The sequence below is a fragment of the Phyllobates terribilis genome, unplaced genomic scaffold (genome assembly GCF_046119375.1).
Source record: "Phyllobates terribilis strain yellow unplaced genomic scaffold, ASM4611937v1 Scaffold_5__5_contigs__length_657084704, whole genome shotgun sequence".
NCBI classification, from domain to species: Eukaryota; Metazoa; Chordata; class Amphibia; order Anura; family Dendrobatidae; genus Phyllobates; species Phyllobates terribilis.
In genome coordinates, this window is record NW_027362765.1 from 37,968,306 (window position 1) to 37,987,532 (window position 19,227).

General features: G+C 44.3%; 1 protein-coding gene across 3 annotated transcripts in view; it reads left to right on the forward strand.

Moving 5' to 3' along the window:
* The window catches only part of LOC141270664 (oocyte zinc finger protein XlCOF7.1-like), a 53,721-nt gene extending 37,440 nt beyond the window's left edge, over nucleotides 1-16,281 (forward strand). For all 3 annotated transcript variants that reach the window (XM_073680758.1, XM_073680761.1, XM_073680760.1), the window contains exon 7: nucleotides 14,969-16,281. In XM_073680758.1, the coding sequence (XP_073536859.1) occupies nucleotides 14,969-15,909 (941 nt within the window). In that variant the 3' untranslated portion in view covers nucleotides 15,910-16,281. The remainder of the gene's footprint in view (nucleotides 1-14,968) is intronic.
* Nucleotides 16,282-19,227: the final 2,946 nt, after the last annotated feature.

Consider the following 19,227-nt stretch of genomic DNA (forward strand, 5'->3'; position numbering starts at 1 on the left):
CATATATATATGGACTGGGGGAGGGAGCATATATATATGGACTGGGGGAGGGAGCATATATATATTGACTGGGGGAGGGAGCATATATATATGGACTGGGGGAGGGAGCATATATACATGGACTATGGGGGGAGCATATATACATGGACTATGGGGGGAGCATATATACATGGACTATGGGGGGAGCATATATACATGGACTATGGGGGGAGCATATATACATGGACTATGGGGGGAGCATATATACATGGACTGGGGGAGGGAGCATATATACATGGACTATGGGGGGAGCATATATACATGGACTGGGGGAGGGAGCATATATACATGGACTATGGGGGGAGCATATATACATGGACTGGGGGAGGGAGCATATATATATGGACTGGGGGAGGGAGCATATATATATGGACTGGGGGAGGGAGCATATATATATGGACTGGGGGAGGGAGCATATATATATGGACTGGGGGAGGGAGCATATATATATGGACTGGGGGAGGGAGCATATATATATGGACTGGGGGAGGGAGCATATATATATGGACTGGGGGAGGGAGCATATATACATGGACTGGGGAGGGAGCATATATACATGGACTGGCGGAGGGAGCATATATACATGGACTGGCGGAGGGAGCATATATACATGGACGGGCGGGGGGACATATATACATGGACCGGGGGAGGGAGCATATATACATGGACCGGGGGAGGGAGCATATATACGAGGATGAGGGGAGGGCAGCATATATACAAGGATGGGTGGAGGCCAGCATATATACAAGGATGGGGGGAGGGCAGCATATATACAAGGATGGGGGGGAAGGGGCAGCATATATACAAGGATGGGGGCAGCATATATACATGGATGAGGGGAGGGCAGCATATATACATGGATGAGGGGAGGGCAGCATATATACAAGGATGGGGGGGAAGGGGCAGCATATATACAAGGATGGGGGCAGCATATATACATGGATGAGGGGAGGGCAGCATATATACATGGATGAGGGGAGGGCAGCATATATACAAGGATCGGGGGAGGGCAGCATATATACAAGGATCAGGGGAGGGCAGCATATATACAAGGATCAGGGGAAGGCAGCATATATACAAGGATGAGGGGAGGGCAGCATGTATACAAGGATGAGGGGAGGGCAGCATATATACAAGGATCAGGGGAAGGCAGCATATATACAAGGATGAGGGGAGGGCAGCATGTATACAAGGATGAGGGGAGAGCAGCATATATACAAGGATCAGGGGAGAGCAGCATATATACAAGGATCAGGGGAGGGCAGCATATATACAAGGATGGGGGGAGGGCAGCATATATACAAGGATGAGGGGAGAGCAGCATATATACAAGGATGGGGGGAGGGCAGCATATATACATGGATGAGGGGAGAGCAGCATATATACAAGGATCAGGGGAGGGCAGCATATATACAAGGATGGGGGGAGGGCAGCATATATACAAGGATGAGGGGAGAGCAGCATATATACAAGGATCAGGGGAGGGCAGCATATATACAAGGATGGGGGGAGGGCAGCATATATACAAGGATGAGGGGAGGGCAGCATATATACAAGGATCAGGGGAAGGCAGCATATATACAAGGATGAGGGGAGGGCAGCATATATACAAGGATGAGGGGAGAGCAGCATGTATACAAGGATGAGGGGAGGGCAGCATATATACAAGGATGAGGGGAGGGCAGCATATATACAAGGATGAGGGGAGGGCAGCATATATACATGGATTAGGGGGAGGGCAGCATATATACAAGGATGAGGGGAGGGCAGCATGTATACAAGGATGAGGGGAGGGCAGCATATATACAAGGATCAGGGGAGGGCAGCATATATACAAGGATCAGGGGAAGGCAGCATATATACAAGGATGAGGGGAGGGCAGCATATATACAAGGATGAGGGGAGAGCAGCATATATACAAGGATGAGGGGAGGGCAGCATATATACAAGGATGAGGGGAGGGCAGCATATATACAAGGATGAGGGGAGGGCAGCATGTATACAAGGATGAGGGGAGGGCAGCATATATACAAGGATGAGGGGAGGGCAGCATATATACAAGGAAGAGGGGAGTGCAGCATATATACAAGGATGAGGGGAGGGCAGCATATATACAAGGATGAGGGGAGGGCAGCATGTATACAAGGATGAGGGGAGGGCAGCATGTATACAAGGATGAGGGGAGGGCAGCATATATACAAGGAAGAGGGGAGTGCAGCATATATACAAGGATTAGGGGAGGGCAGCATATATACAAGGATGAGGGGAGGGCAGCATGTATACAAGGATGAGGGGAGGGCAGCATATATACAAGGATGAGGGGAGGGCAGCATGTATACAAGGATGAGGGGAGGGCAGCATATATACAAGGATGAGGGGAGGGCAGCATATATACATGGATTAGGGGAGGGCAGCATATATACAAGGATGAGGGGAGGGCAGCATATATACAAGGATGAGGGGAGGGCAGCATATATACAAGGATGAGGGGAGGGCAGCATATATACATGGATTAGGGGAGGGCAGCATATATACAAGGATGAGGGGAGGGCAGCATATATACAAGGATGGGGGGAGGGCAGCATATATACAAGGATGAGGGGAGGGCAGCATATATACAATGATGAGGGGAGGGCAGCATGTATACAAGGATGAGGGGAGAGCAGCATATATACAAGGATGAGGGGAGGGCAGCATGTATACAAGGATGAGGGGAGGGCAGCATGTATACAAGGATGGGGGGAGGGCAGCATATATACAAGGATGGGGGGAGGGCAGCATATATACAAGGATGGGGGGAGGGCAGCATATATACAAGGATGGGGGCAGCATATATACAAGGATGGGGGGAGGGCAGCATATATACAAGGATGGGGGGAGGGCAGCATATATACAAGGATGGGGGGAGGGCAGCATATATACAAGGATGGGGGGAGGGCAGCATATATACAAGGATGAGGGGAGGGCAGCATATATACAAGGATGGGGGGAGGGCAGGATATATATACAAGACTGTGAGGACCCCCAACCAAACCCGACGCTCAGCCCCCCTACCGCTCTCCCCCCCCTTAACAATACAATAATGTAACTCTTACAACTGGATGGGTGAGGATTGGTCACAGCTTTATTAACTCTTTATACTCATTCCATTAGAAAGGCATTTTATTTTCCAAAATAATTTGGCCAACAAATGTAACTGTCCAACATGTCCTTTCTATTTCCAGGCAACGGAGGATCCCGCTTACTCGTATGCAGGACTCCGACCCCCACCCATCATTATTAATGCTTGTTCCACTCCGTCCTGGAGTCCTAAAAGGAATATGTCCAGTCCAATATCGGTTAGGTGAACACCGTCGGGCCATATGAGGCCTGCTTTATCTCCTTCCAGCTCTGTGTCGTATCACTACACCACCTATTTCTTTTCCAAATTTTGCCATCCGAATATTTATTAGCCGCCTTGTCCGTTCGATGGCCGTGATGTCTCGCGCACCTCGCCATACTGCTCTCGGCACCATCTTCGACCATACTATCGTTAGTTTTCTAAAAAATGCTCTGAAGCGCTCAGTGTCTAGCTTCATTATAGCTATTAATTCTGCGCTCTTGTAATGACTAAGGTCATTTCCTCCGGCGTGTATAACTAATATGACCGGACCTGTCGCTTCTCTCCCTATCCCGATCACCTCCATTAGTATCTGTGGCCATCGCAGACCTCTAATACCTCTCCAGTTGAAATGTGTTATGAAACCCCATATTTCTCCCGCCTGAGCGGACTTTCGCCCTCTTTTCTGCCCAGTATATGTACGAGTGGCCTATCACCCACACTGTTGGCTTTGTGTCACCTGTAAAAGAAACAAACCACGTTAGGATAACAAGTCCGGTCTTATGTATCTTGCAAAACACGCGGATCGCCACCTGCCTATCCTCTGCATTTCCGTCTCTGACAGTCCTGCTCTAGCTGCTTCCGTGGCTGCGCCTATGCGGAATGAGTGTGTCCTGTAATCTTTGGGGTGGTACCCTGCTGATGTTAGGCATTTATTAAATATTGATTGGAACTGGTATCTCGTCAACGGGGATCCGTCAATGTGTGATAGGAAGAAATTACTTTGTGGCCTGATGGTTATATATGTTTTTACTATTGTTACCGGACACAGTGTACTGTTAGTGGGTTGTAAAAGCACCCAAGTGCCCCTGCCCTCTGGGTCCGTTTTGGATTTGCGTAGGCGTATTGCATTATTGGCTATGACTACATACTGGTGTAATAAGCCTCCATTGGTGATGATTTTGGATTGAGGGACTAATTCGCTTATGCGTAGCGCCCCGAAGAAGGCGATCGCAAATGCAGTAGACAGTAGTGTCGCTTCAAATTGTGAGTGGCATGTTACTGGTGTTAGGGATATGATTTGTGAAAGCAGTTTTAGTGACACGGGACGTCTGCACTCCTGACTTGGCTGAGCCCTTTTCCACCCTTTCAAGGCTTGTGTAATGATGAATCTCTTTGTCATATCCCCCCAATTCAGTAGTTGGAAATGAAATGCCACTCCGGTCAGCCACCACTGCGCCGACACCCCTGATATGCCCCTCATCCTTAACTGGTGGAGAAATTCTATGGTGACTTGTAACCTGGCTTGTTCACATTGGTCAACCCGTCTGCCTGCTACTAGTCGTGTCCACTCTTCCCATGCCTTACCGTAAGCTTGCCACGTCGACGGGGCGACTGACGTTCTGATTAATGGCATCAGTTGTTCGCCACTATATCCCAGAGGGATTGGGGGAAAGTGGTGCCCGACGGATGTGCGTTGGGGAGGAGCTCTCTGAAAACCTGCCAATTGAATTGTGATAAAACGTTAGCAGCTGCATTAGACCCCTCAGCATCGTGGCTAGCGCGGACCCATATATTGTGTTTTAGGCACAGGAATGCTAGCCGGCGTAGTAGGCTTAGCACTGGGAGAGACGATGATGCCATCTTATTTATGCAGTGCGCTAGGCTAGTGTTTCTTGTTATGAAGTGTATATTTTTGTTCGCCAGGTGCGTGCCCCATATTTCTATTGCTACCACTATTGAGAAGAGTTCCAGTACTGAGGCCATAAGCCCATGCACCATTGGTTATCTAGTATGGCTGCATATCCGCCCGCTTCTGCTGCCCCAGTGAATAATGTTAATTCAATATTGGACTGCTCCTCTGACATAAATAACGTGTGCCCGTTGAATGATTGTAACAAGGTTTTCCACACCTCTAAGTCCGCCCAAAGCTGCCTGGTGATTCTGATTTTATGACTGACTCGGTTTTAATGCACATTTTGTTGCAAGGGATAAACGATGAGAAAAAAACCTTCCGACTGGCATCACCCGGCTCGCAAACACGAGGAGACCCAGTAACACTTGCATCTGTTGTAGTGTTACTTTTCGTGCCGCGCAAAATTGCTCGATGAGGTGTAGTGTTAGTTGTATTTTTTCCGTTGGGAGGAGGAACAACCTTGCTGTGGTATCGATTTTGATGCCTAAGAAAGACAGCTTTGTTGGGGCCACGGTTTTTGTTGAGCATAATGGAACTCCGAACCTTTGCGCGATGTTTGTGAATTCGTTGAGTAATGACTGGCATTGATTTGAATCTTTGGGTCCGACGAATAGGAAGTCATCCAGGTAATGTGTGACGGACTTACTGCCGTTTTCGTACCTCAGCACCCATTCCAGGAAAGAACTAAATAGCTCAAAGTAGTAACAGGATATAGAACAACCCATTGGGAGGCAAGTGTCGTAGAAGTATTCATTGTCCACTTGGCATCCCAACAGGTGGTAGCAATCTGGGTGTACTGGAAGTAGGCGAAAGGCGGATTCTATGTCGGATTTAGCGAGCAGCACTCCGGGCCCCGCATTGCGTACTAACATTACTGCTCTGTCGAACGACGCGTAGGAGACTGAGGCGTCTTCAGACGAAATACCGTCATTCACAGACTCTCCTTTTGGGTAAGATAAATGATGGATAAGCCGGAATGAGCCTGTCTCTTTTTTGGGGATTATTCCCAGAGGGGAAACTCTTAGGTTACGGAATGGTGGTGTTGGGAAAGGACCCGCTACTCTGCCTAGGGCTACTTCTTTTTGTATTTTTTTTGCCTAAGTATTTCGGGGTGCTCTCTTGCAGATTTAAGGTTATTTGCAAATGTGGATGATTTATTAAGTTTGAAAGGGATGGAAAAAACGGATGTGAAACCAAAACGTAACTGCCCCGCCGCGTCTTTCTTAGGATATTGGTCTAGCCAGGGGCCTATCGCGTTTACGCTCACCGGGGTCCTTGGATTCTGACTGCGGGAGTTTAATTGATAATTTGCTTGCGGGACGAGAACATCTTGCCGCGGGGTGGGCTCCCCCGCAGGCAGAACATTCGTGTTTGTATCTGCATAAGGCGTAAAAACGACAGTGTCCCTCGTTATGCTGCCAGCAGGCCCCTGGTCTACGTACGACCACTGAATTTTGGCCTGCTGTTGCCAGTTGTCCAGTAGCCGTTGTTGGAAAGGGATGTTGCTTCTGTGACAGCATTAGTCGTAACCATACGTCTGTAGCTTTTAACCCCCAGCCCAGCTGTGGTTGCAGGGCCAACCGCCTCCGGAACTCTTCGTCGTAGCGCCACCATGCTGAACCGCTGTGGGCTTTGGACGAGTTATACATCTTATTCTGGTATATGAATAGTTCCGAGGATCGTTCCGGATGCTTTTGGCCCATTATACAACCTACCACAGAGAATGCCTGTAACCAGTTACTCATTGTCTTTGCGACCTTTTGTCTGTTTCTGTCGAATGGTCTGTTGGCTATCCTTCTCTCTTTGTCTATAGTATGTTGGTTCGTGGATACTAGTGACCAAATGTCGATGTAGTCATTATTCCATATTTTAATTCTTGTTTCCTCGTCTATGTGTGAACCTAGTAGGCTGATCCCACAAAAGAATGCGTCCTTGTGTACGCTGGCTAATGGTAGTGGAGTTGTTTTCGTAGAATTATGTATTGCGCCTGGTGGCGCGGATAGTTGTTCGACCAGGGCCTTAAGGGCCGCTATTAAGTTGGTGTTACTATTTCCCATTTCAGTTATCCTTATATTGCACTCACCCATTCCTGCGGCTGGGGGAGGGTCTCCGATGTGTGGAGGAACTCCGGCACCAGTCTCGATCGGGGTGAGCGGCGTGCCTCTGCTCGTAGACCTGCGTGAAATATCTGCATCGTGCAGGCTGTAAGCTCTGGAGGGTGCCATTGTACCATTTCTGTCCCCCGGAGGACGGGATCGGTGCAAGCGGCTATTGGGGCTCGACGATGCGCTCGATATCTCTGAAATGGAGGATGGTGAGCGCCACCTTGAGGACCTTGACCTCCAGTGGGATGCCGATCTCCGCTTTGTTTGATAATACCGTTTCCTTCGCCGGTGACTTGTGTGCGATGGCGTAGATCTGTCGGAGGAGGAACTACGGCAAGTTCGCCTGGAGCGAGTACACCTGGTGTCTCTCTGTCCATGAGGGTGTATGGGGGGTTCTGCGCCATTTACACGCGTCCCGCTGGGACATGTCGGTGCTATTTGTGGCCAGCTGGAGTGCGTCAGGGGAACATTAACTGATAAATGATCAAATGGGCGCTGCGATGCTATAGCGGTGTCAAGCGCGTGCGTCGCTGCGCTATTATAGGGGTATATGGAGGAGGCGAAGATGGGCGCTGAAGCGTTTACACTGTGTTCCAAATTATTATGCAAATAATATTTTCTCAGATTTTCACAAATTACCTATATGAATTGCAGTCATTGTAATTTTCCAGTCAAATAACTATTAGAATACAATTGAAAGGTTTTTTGTACAAACTGCCTATGATAACAGTATATTTTTAAAAAAATAAAAAACTCAAACTGCACTCAAAATGCATGTTCCAAATTATTATGCACAGCAGAGTTTTCAACCTTTTCATTTTAATAAAGAACAAAAAAATGGTCATTTTTGAAATTATAAGCATTAGCAGGTTATTACAAACTGAAATCAAACAGTTTTCAACTCAAAACTTTATTCTAGGTGATGTAACATTTGCACATAGGACCCCTTGTTCGAAAGGAGCTTCTGAACTCTCTCATTCATTGAATTTGTCAGGTTTTGGATGGTTTCTGCTTCAATTGTTTTGCATGAGGACAGAATACCCTCCCAGAGCTGTTGATTAGATGTGAACTGCCTCCCGCCATCATAGACACTCCTTTTGATGATGCCCCAGAGGTTCTCAATGGGGTTGAGGTCAGGGGAGCATGGGGGCCACACCATAAGTTTGTCCCCTTTTATGCCCACAGCAGCCAGAGATGCAGATGTGTTATGTGCAGCATGAGAAGGGGCATTATCATGCATGAAATGATCTCGATGGTCCAGATGGATGGAGTGGAGGATGGCTGGTTGATGGACACCCCATGCAAACACGGCTACGGCGCCAACAAGAAGGAGGTGGAGTAATGTTTTGGGCTGGAATCATGGGGAGAAAGATTGTCGGCCCTTTTAGGATCCCTGAAGGGGTAAAGATGAACTCCATAATGTATGTTGAGTTTCTCAAACAGCACTTCCTGCCATGGTTCAAGAAGAAGAACTGTGCATTCCGCAGCAAGATCATTTTCATGCATGATAATGCCCCGTTTCATGCTGCACATAACACATCTGCATCTCTGGCTGCTATGGGCATAAAAGGGGACAAACTTATGGTGTGGCACCCATGCTCCCGTGACCTCAACCCCATTGAGAACCTCTGGAGCATCATCAAAAGGAGTGTCTATGATGGCGGGAGGCAGTTCACATCTAAGCAACAGCTCTGGGAGGGTATTCTGTCCTCATGCAAAACAATTGAAGCAGAAACCATCCAAAACCTGACAAATTCAATGGACGAGAGAGTTCAGAAGCTCCTTTCGAACAAGGGGTCCTATGTGCAAATGTAACATCACCTAGAATAAAGTTTTGAGTTGAAAACTGTTTGATTTCAGTTTGTAATAACCTGCTAATGCTTATAATTTCAAAGATGACCATTTTTTTTTTCTTCATTAAAATGAAAAGGTTGAAAACTCTGCTGTGCATAATAATTTGGAACATGCATTTTGAGTGCAGTTTGAGTTTTTTATTTTTTTAAAAATATACTGTTATCATAGGTAGTTTGTACAAAAACCTTTCAATTGTACTCTAATAGTTATTTGACTGGAAAATTACAATGACTGCAATTCATATAGGTAATTTGGGAAAATCTGAGAAAATATTATTTGCATAATAATTTGGAACACCGTGTAAGCTCCGCGTAGTGTCCATCTGGGGAGTATTTATACTGGGAATGGGCGATAGATGGGCTGCGGTGATTACGGGGGCCGCAATGCCCCCTGGTTGTGTAGTGTGTTGTGTTCTGTTTTGGGTACTTTTTATTTTATTTTTCTTAGAGGGGTTTCTGCGGGGAGGTGTTTGGGGGGGAGGCAGAGCACAGCTCCCGGCAGAGGATTCCTGCCCGGAGCTCTGCTCCGCCACAGCCCCTGTTGTGTGTTGAGGGGGCGGGGACTGAGTAATATCTGGCCGGCAGCTTCTTCTGTGAGGCTGCGGGGTGCTGTGCCTAAAGCACTCTGGAGGGCGGGAGTGCCGGCTGGACCTCCGCTCTCCAGGGCGCTCCTCGGCGGGATATGGGATGGGAGTGCTCTGGGGGGTGGGGAACAATGAGCTCTGTGCTGTCTCCTGAGCCGTAGGCGGGCAGGAGCCCAGAATCCGCTCTGCGCCTGCCGCCGACCCTGCAGACAGCACACATTCAGTTATTAGTGCAGCAGAGCCCTGCGCCCGCTGTGAGTGATGGGGGGAGGGCAGCATATACACAAGGATGAGGGGAGGGCAGCATATATACAAGGATGAGGGGAGTGCAGCATATATACAAGGAAGAGGGGAGTGCAGCATATATACAAGGATGAGGGGAGGGCAGCATATACACAAGGATGAGGGGAGGGCAGCATATATACAAGGATGAGGGGAGGGAAGCATATATACAAGGATGAGGGGAGGGCAGCATATATACAAGGATGAGGGGAGGGCAGCATATATACAAGGATGAGGGGAGGGAAGCATATATACAAGGATGAGGGGATGGCAGCATATACACAAGGATGATGGGAGGGCAGCATATATACAAGGATGAGGGGATGGCAGCATATACACAAGGATGTGGGCAGCATACAGTAGAGACCAAAAGTTTGGACACACCTCATTTAAAGATTTTTCTGTATTTTCATGACTTTGAAAATTGTACATTCACACGGAAGGCATCAAAACTATGAATTAACACATGTGGAATTATATACTTAACAAAAAAGTGTGAAACAACTGAAAATATGTCTTATATTCTAGGTTCTTCAAAGTAGCCACCTTTTGCTTTGATGACTGCTTTGCACACTCTTGGTATTCTCTTGATGAGCTTCAAGAGGTAGTCACCAGAAATGGTTTTCACTTCACAGGTGTGCCCTGTCAGGTTTAATAAGTGGGATTTCTTGCCTTATAAATGGGTTTGGGACCATCAGTTGTGTTGTGCAGAAGTCATGTGGATACACAGCTGATAGTCCTACTGAATAGACTGTTAGAATTTGTATTAGGGCAAGAAAAAAGCAGCTAAGTAAAGAAAAACGAGTGCCCATCATTACTTTAAGAAATGAAGGTCAGTCAGTCCGAAAAACTGGGCAAACTTTGAAAGTGTCCCCAAGTGCAGTTGCAAAAACCATCAAGCGCTACAAAGAAACTGGCTTACATGAGGACCGCCCAAGAAAGGAAGACCAAAAGTCATCTCTGCTTCTGAGGATAAGTTTATCCAAGTCACCAGCCTCAGAAATCGCAGGTTAACAGCATCTCAGATTAGAGACCAGGTCAATGCCACACAGAGTTCTAGCAGCAGACACATCTCTACAACAACTGTTAAGAGGAGACTTTGTGCAGCAGGCCTTCATGGTAAAATAGCTGCTAGGAACCACTGCTAAGGACAGGCAACAAGCAGAAGAGACTTGTTTGGGCTAAAGAACACAAGGAATGGACATTAGACCAGTGGAAATATGTGCTTTGGTCTGATGAGTCCAAATTTGAGATCTTTGGTTCCAACCACCGTGTCTTTGTGGGACGCAGAAAAGGTGAACGGATGGACTCTACATGCCTGGTTCCCACTGTGAAGCATGGAGAAGGAGGTGTGATGGTGTGGGGGTGCTTTGCTGGTGACACTGTTGGGGATTTATTCAAAATTGAAGGCATACTGAACCAGCATGGCTACCACAGCATCTTGCAGCGGCATGCTATTCCATCCAGTTTGCGTTTAGTTGGACCATCATTTATTTTTCAACAGGACAATGACCCCAAACACACCTCCAGGCTGTGTAAGGGCTATTTGACCAAGAAGGAGAGTGATGGGGTGCTACGCCAGATGACCTGACAATCACCAGACCTGAACCCAATTGAGATGGTTTGGGGTGAGCTTGACCGCAGAGTGAAGGCAAAAGGGCCAACAAGTGCTAAGCATCTCTGGGAACTCCTTCAAGATTGTTGGAAGACCATTTCCGGTGACTACCTCTTGAAGCTCATCAAGAGAATGCCAATAGTGTGCACAGCAGTCATCAAAGCAAAAGGTGGCTACTTTGAAGAACCTAGAATATAAGAGATATTTTCAGTTGTTTCACACTTTTTTGTTAAGTACCGTATATAATTCCACATGTGTTAATTCATAGTTTTGATGCCTTTAGTGTGAATGTAAAATTTTCAAAGTCATTAAAAAATACAGAAAAAATCTTTAAATGAGAAGGTGTGTCCAAACTTTTGATCTGTACTGTATATACAAGGATGACGGGAGGGCAGTATATATACAAGGATGACGGGAGGGCAGCATATATACAAGGATGAGGGGAGGGCAGCATATATACAAGGATGACGGGAGGGCAGTATATATACAAGGATGACGGGAGGGCAGCATATATACCAGGATGACGGGAGGGCAGCATATATACCAGGATGACGGGAGGGCAGCATATATACAAGGATGGGGGCAGCATATATACAAGGATGAGGGGAGGGCAGCATATATACAAGGATGAGGGGAGGGCAGCATATATACAAGGATGAGGGGAGGGCAGCATATATACAAGGATGGGGGCAGGGCAGCATATATACAAGGATAAGGGGAAGGCAGAATATATACAAGGATGAGGGGAGGGCAGCATGTATACAAGGATGAGGGGAGGGCAGCATATATACAAGGATGAGGGGAGGGCAGCATATATACAAGGATGAGGGGAGGGCAGCATATATACAAGGATGGGGGCAGGGCAGCATATACACAAGGATGGGGGCAGCATATATACAAGGATAAGGGGAAGGTAGCATATATACAAGGATGAGGGGAGGGCAGCATATATACAAGGATGAGGGGAGGGCAGCATATATACAAGGATGAGGGGAGGGCAGCATATATACAAGGATGGGGGCAGCATATATACAAGGATGAGGGGAGGGCAGCATATATACAAGGATGAGGGGAGGGCAGCATATATACAAGGATGGGGGCAGCATATATACAAGGATGGGGGGAGGGAAGCATATATACAAGGATGGGGGGGCAGCATATATACAAGGATGGGGGGAGGGCAGCATATATACAAGGATGAGGGGAGGGCAGCATGTATACAAGGATCAGGGGAGGGCAGCATATATACAAGGATGAGGGGAGGGCAGCATATATACAAGGATGAGGGGAGGGCAGCATATATACAAGGATGAGGGGAGGGCAGCATATATACAAGGATGAGGGGAGGGCAGCATATATACAAGGATGAGGGGAGGGCAGCATATATACAAGGATGGGGGCAGCATATATACAAGGATGGGGGGAGGGAAGCATATATACAAGGATGGGGGGGCAGCATATATACAAGGATGGGGGGAGGGCAGCATATATACAAGGATGAGGGGAGGGCAGCATGTATACAAGGATCAGGGGAGGGCAGCATATATACAAGGATGAGGGGAGGGCAGCATATATACAAGGATGAGGGGAGGGCAGCATATATACAAGGATGAGGGGAGGGCAGCATATATACAAGGATGAGGGGAGGGCAGCATATATACATGGATGAGGGGAGGGCAGCATATATACATGGATGAGGGGAGGGCAGCATATATACAAGGATGAGGGGAGGGCAGCATATATACAAGGATGAGGGGAGGGCAGCATATATACAAGGATGAGGGGAGGGCAGCATATATACAAGGATGAGGGGAGGGCAGCATATATACAAGGATGAGGGGAGAGCAGCATATATACAAGGATGGGGGGAGGGGAGCATATATACAAGGATGAGGGGAGGGCAGCATATATACATGGATGAGGGGAGGGCAGCATATATACAAGGATGAGGGGAGGGCAGCATATATACAAGGATCAGGGGAGGGCAGCATATATACAAGGATGAGGGGAGGGCAGCATATATACAAGGATGAGGGGAGGGCAGCATATATACATGGATGAGGGGAGGGCAGCATATATACAAGGATGAGGGGAGGGCAGCATATATACAAGGATGGGGGTGAGCACATTCTTTATTTCTGCGGTCTCATACCCCTGCTCCTTCCTATGGCTGCTCTATGCTGCCCTCGTCTGCTCTTTGTATCAGTTGTTTTTTCTAAACTAAAACCTCAATATTTAGGTTACTTTGCCGTGTTGGCACTTTGCGATAAATAAGTGGGTTTTGGATTGCAGTTTGGGTACTCGGTCTCTAAAATGTTCACCATTACTGGTATAGATCATTTGCTTCCATCTTTCTGTGGTAATTTGAAAGACACTGGAGGGTGGAGGTGGGAGCGGCCTTTTATCCTCTCTGTGATCCTGTCCCTGTATAGGTCAAGGAAGGACTACCTCTTGGTTTGTTGTCCTGAGGGACAGCCTGGAAATCTAATTACAGGTAGTTCTAATTCCCCTTTTTAGGATCTACTGTTTGGTTTTGGGACTTTTTTTAAGAATTCTAAATTGCTGTAAAAGAGGCCCTAATGGCGGTGGTCGTACATTATATGGAGAAAACCTGGTGGCAGGTTCCATTTAATTCATAAAGGTCTGATATTTCTACCTTCAAGAAAGATATTTTCTCTGTTAAGAATTCTACAAATGTCCATTATACAAGAACTTGTACTGGACCCATCTATGGCTGAGTCTGAGAGGCCAGAAAATAAAAGTCCCCCTTTATTACAAGATTAGGTGACATTAACCCTTTAAGAACTAGAGTACTTCTCATTTTTGCACTTTTTTTGTTTTCTTTATCTTCTCCGAAGACCCATAACTTTTTTTTCTTGTCGATATACATGTGTTAGCGCTTGTGTGTTTGGAGGACAAGTTGTAGTTTAGAATGACACAATTTCTTTTACCATGTAATGTACTGAAAAACAGGGAAAAAAATTCTAAGTGAACAAAATGGTGAAAAAATGCATTGCTGCCATTTTTTTTGTTTTGCTTGTACGGCATTAATTTTGTGGTAAAAAGGGCTGGCGACATAATTGTCCACATCAGTCTGATTACAGCGAACAGCGATACCAAACATTGATACTTTGTTTCTTTTTTTCTATTTAAGTTATGGAAAAAAAAATCGGAATATTGCAATAAAAAAAACATTTTTTTCCTTTGTGTTGACATTTTCAAAGACTCAATTGTTGGGTAAGTTTTTATTAGTATAATTTTGGCCGACATAATATTATTTGCTGGTGTATTATTCCAATATTTGGAAGGCAGAACGAACAAACAGGGTCGAACATCATGCCCTACTCGGTCTAATGTTTGTCAACTGGTTTTGTCTACATAATTTACAATTTCTATATATATATTTTAGAAATGTTATACAAATATATTATTGAAGGATATTTTATTCAAATATAATATTTTTTATTTTTGGCAGATGACTGCACCAGGAGATCACAGGGACAAGTGACATCAGAAATTTTTACATCAGGAGACCTTGCTGTCACACAAGATATAACTGAAGTGAATGCCATTACTCCTCCAGATATTCCATCATCCCTTCACAGAAAAGATCTGTCATCTGATCCTTTTAAACAAGTCCAAATTTCTGATTCATTACAGACTATTAAGGGAAAAAAAAGTCACAAAAAAGGCAATGAAAATCACACTACTCTTAGAGCAAAAAAGCCATTATCAAGTGCAGAAAATAGAAATAATATGAAATATTTTAACCAGAAATCAGAGCTTGTTAGACATGAGAGAGTTCATGCAGGGGAGAAGTCATATTCATGTTTAGAATGTGGGAAATGTTATCCAGATAAGTCAAGTTTTGTTATACATCAGAGATTTCACACAGGAGAAAAGCCTTTTTCATGTTCAGAATGTGGGAAATGTTTTAATCAGAAATCAGATTTAGTTGTCCATCATAGAAGTCACACAGGGGTGAAACCTTTTTCATGTGCAGAATGTGGGAAATGTTTTGCAAAGAAATCTAATTTAGTTAAACATGAGAAATTTCATACAGGGGAGAAGCCTTTTTCATGTGCAGAATGTGGAAAATGTTTTCATCAGAAATCAGATTTAATTATTCATCAGAGAATTCACACAGGGGAGAAACCTTTTTCATGTTCAGAATGTGGGAAATGTTTTGCATATAAACCCTATCTTGTTCAACACCAGAGGATTCACACAGGAGAGAAGCCATATTCATGTTCAGAATGTGGGAAATGTTTTGCAGATAAGTCGAGTCTTGTTACACATCAGAGAGTTCACACAGGGGAGAAACCTTTTTCATGTTCAGAATGTGGGAAATGTTTTGCATATAAATCGAGTCTTGTTACACATCAGAGAATTCACACAGGAGAGAAATCATATTGATGTTTAGAATGTGGGAAATGTTTTAAAAGGAAATCCCTTTTATTTTGTCCATCAAAAAATTCACACCGGGAGAAACCATATATTTTTACAAACTGTATAAGAAAACACACCACTGACAGTCAAATTTAAAGACAAATAGACGAGAAAGGGAAAGGAAGTTAGAACTTAAATTAGAATTCAAATATATGAAGTTCCTATTAGACATTGCGTATTTAAAAAGCAATATAACATTAGCATTGAATATTTCACATTGTTACATATTTTCTGTATGTGTTCACTATATGGATAAGAGTATTGCAACCAGCCAGGGTTCGTTTGAATCCATCTAAATGTTATCAATTCATGTGTAAGAGACAATAAACGTCCCACCGCAGTTTTACCATGTGTGTCCAGTCTCCATTCATCTACATACCCTAATGAAAAACCTTGGCGTCTCCGACCAAACCTGCTGTTGATTATACAATTATAATAACTTTACTCCCCAAACATATTTATAATCTGGCAGAACGTGTATAAGATCAGCAGATTCCGGTAAGCACTTTGGACTTTTGACCTCTGGACGTATGCCGATCTTGTGGAGAAACAGAGTGGTCTTATATTCCCAATAGATAAAACATAGTTGTGACCGTCTGCAAAATTCTCTTAGGAATATAGATCTGACCACTTCAAGTATGCTTGTCCATTGGTCGTCAGTAGCGGGCACAATATCCCTTTCCAATTTACTTAAATAGAGGATATTTTTCCACTTATTAAGATAGTAGCATTTTATAAAGTCCAGAAATCATACCAGACGTTATCTCTGAATTAGATACTGCATGTGTTGGTACAGTATCAAATGCTTTTGCAAAGTCCAGATAAATCACATCAGCCGCATTACCAACATCCAGATTTGCACTTTCCTCCTCATAGAAACCCAATATGTTGGTTAGTCATGACTTATCTTTCATGAATCCGTGCTGGTTGTCAGTCATTATATTATTCTCTGCAATATAACTCTGCCGGTCATCTCTTATATAATGCCCTCAAAAACTTTGCACACTACTGCTGTCAGACTTACCGGAGGGTAGTTGCCTGGATCCACCTTATTACCTTTCTTATATATCGGTACCATCCTCCAATCCTATGGCACCAACCGTGTTACAAGAGAATCTGAGAAGATGATATACATTGGTATGTCAATTACTGAGCGTAATTCCTCAATATCTGTGGATGAATGATATCTGGCCCAGTGAATTTCTCAATGTTTAAATTGCTCAGACAAAGGCGTACTTCTTCTTGTGTTGTCTAAGTAATCAGGTACTTTGATTTTTGCCTTGTTGAATGATCCCTAGAACAGTAAGTTTATTGGTAAATATGGATGAGAAGTGCCTGTTTAACATCTCAGCCTTTTCTTTGTCCTCTATAATTATCTTTTTATTCTCATGTTTTAAGGGGCAGATACCATCCGTTTTTTTTCTTTTTGGAATTGATATATTTATAAATATTTTTGGGATTTATTTTAATGTCGCTGGCGATTTGTTTCTGTGTAGATAACTTTGCTAACTTGATTTCTTTTTTACATTTCTTATCCAAAAAGCTTTTTTCAGCAAGCGTCTTTTTACTACATCTGAATTGTATTATACTTTTTTTAAATCATTTTAGATGGTTAATTTTGGATGATTTTGTAGGTGACTATTCAGATGTAATGGTTAACGTTTGCTGCAATGAGAAACTGTGTTGGTTCACTATGAATTCTTCAATTCCTAAGATGCTAAATGTGTTAATATCATTGAAGGTGTCTCTATAGAATGTATTATACTAATTGTTTTGATGTTTGCTGGGTATTGTGCATATTTGTAACCCTAGCTCTTCTAGGTATGTAAATATGTTTGATAATGATTGAGTATTTAAACCTATGTAATCTTCCAACTCACATGCTTGAGAAAGGGGGCATTCCCCCGAAAAGTTCAAGTCAGTGTATTTGAACCTGGCTGCTCCTGTGTCTGCTACATGTCTTGGAGTCTGGATCTCATATTGGAGGCAATTGTGCCAAAAGAAAATGTTTACAATTGCCAAACAAGGATTAAGGATATTTCATCTGTACATGGTAATATACGAAATATGAAATTGTTATTGAAACTTTAACTAAAAGAAATTGCATACAGTAAAAAGCTTTTTTTTATAGCATATCAATGCTGTTTGGAGTACACTTTTTTTCAATTTGCTATGCTTTATGAATAGGAAGACTCCATGTGTGCACTCATGTATCCTTGACTCCAATATATTACCTTTCAAATTTGGTTTTGAACATTCTGGATTATTTTTCCCATTGGAAGGTTAAAACGCTTAAAAGACTATTATGTCGTTTTCTGAAATTGCATCAATTACTGATAAAAAAGCAGAGACATTTGCATTCACTGAAGCAGATAGAAACACTATTCTGCAGCTGGCAGAAAATGTCAGTTTTTCTCTTGATAAAACTAAATAAGAAACTCAATTTAATTATCCCAAAAAAATTAGAACAATTGAAAAAGAAGAGTAAAGAGAAATACAAGTTTCGGAAAATTGAATCAAGCACGGGGTCACTCACAACTGATGAATTTAGTAACAGAGGAAATGACGGAATGACTTTAAGTTCTGCAGGAAAATTCTCTACATTGTCGCATTTTTGGGGAAAGACCAGGATCAAAGCGAAGAAACATATTACCGTATTTTTTTGGACTATAAGGCTGTGTGCCCACGATGCATCTTTTAAGCGTTTCCGCAGCGGCAAAAGCGCTGCAGAAACGCTTAAAAAACGCATGGTAGAAGGCCTGCCCTGTTCCCCAATGATAACCCGCAGCGGAAATTTCCACAGCATGTGCACGGCACATGCGGATTATCATTGCGTAAAAAAAACGCAGCACTACCAATTAGTTTGCGGAAGCGCTGCGTTTTCACCGCCATTGACTTGTATTGAATCACTTGGATTCAGCATTACTGCATCTGTACATGCGGAATCCATGCGTTTCAATGTGCAGATGGTACCCGGGTGTGGAGGAGAGGAGACTCCTCCGGACCCGGGTACCATAGAACCTGAAAAAAAAAAGAATAAAATAAAAAATACATATTATATTTACCTTCTGATGGCCCCCGGTCTCCTAGTCTTCGCTTGCCGGCAGATCGCGGTGGACTGAAGGACCTGCACTGACATCATATAGTCATGAGACGGGTCACACGACACTGACGTTGGCAGGTCCCTCAGTGTACCGCGAGCTGCCGGCAAGCCAGGACGGAGTGAAGCAAGTCTGCGGGGGCCATCAGAAGGTTAAGTATAGATTTATTTTTTAATTTTTAAAC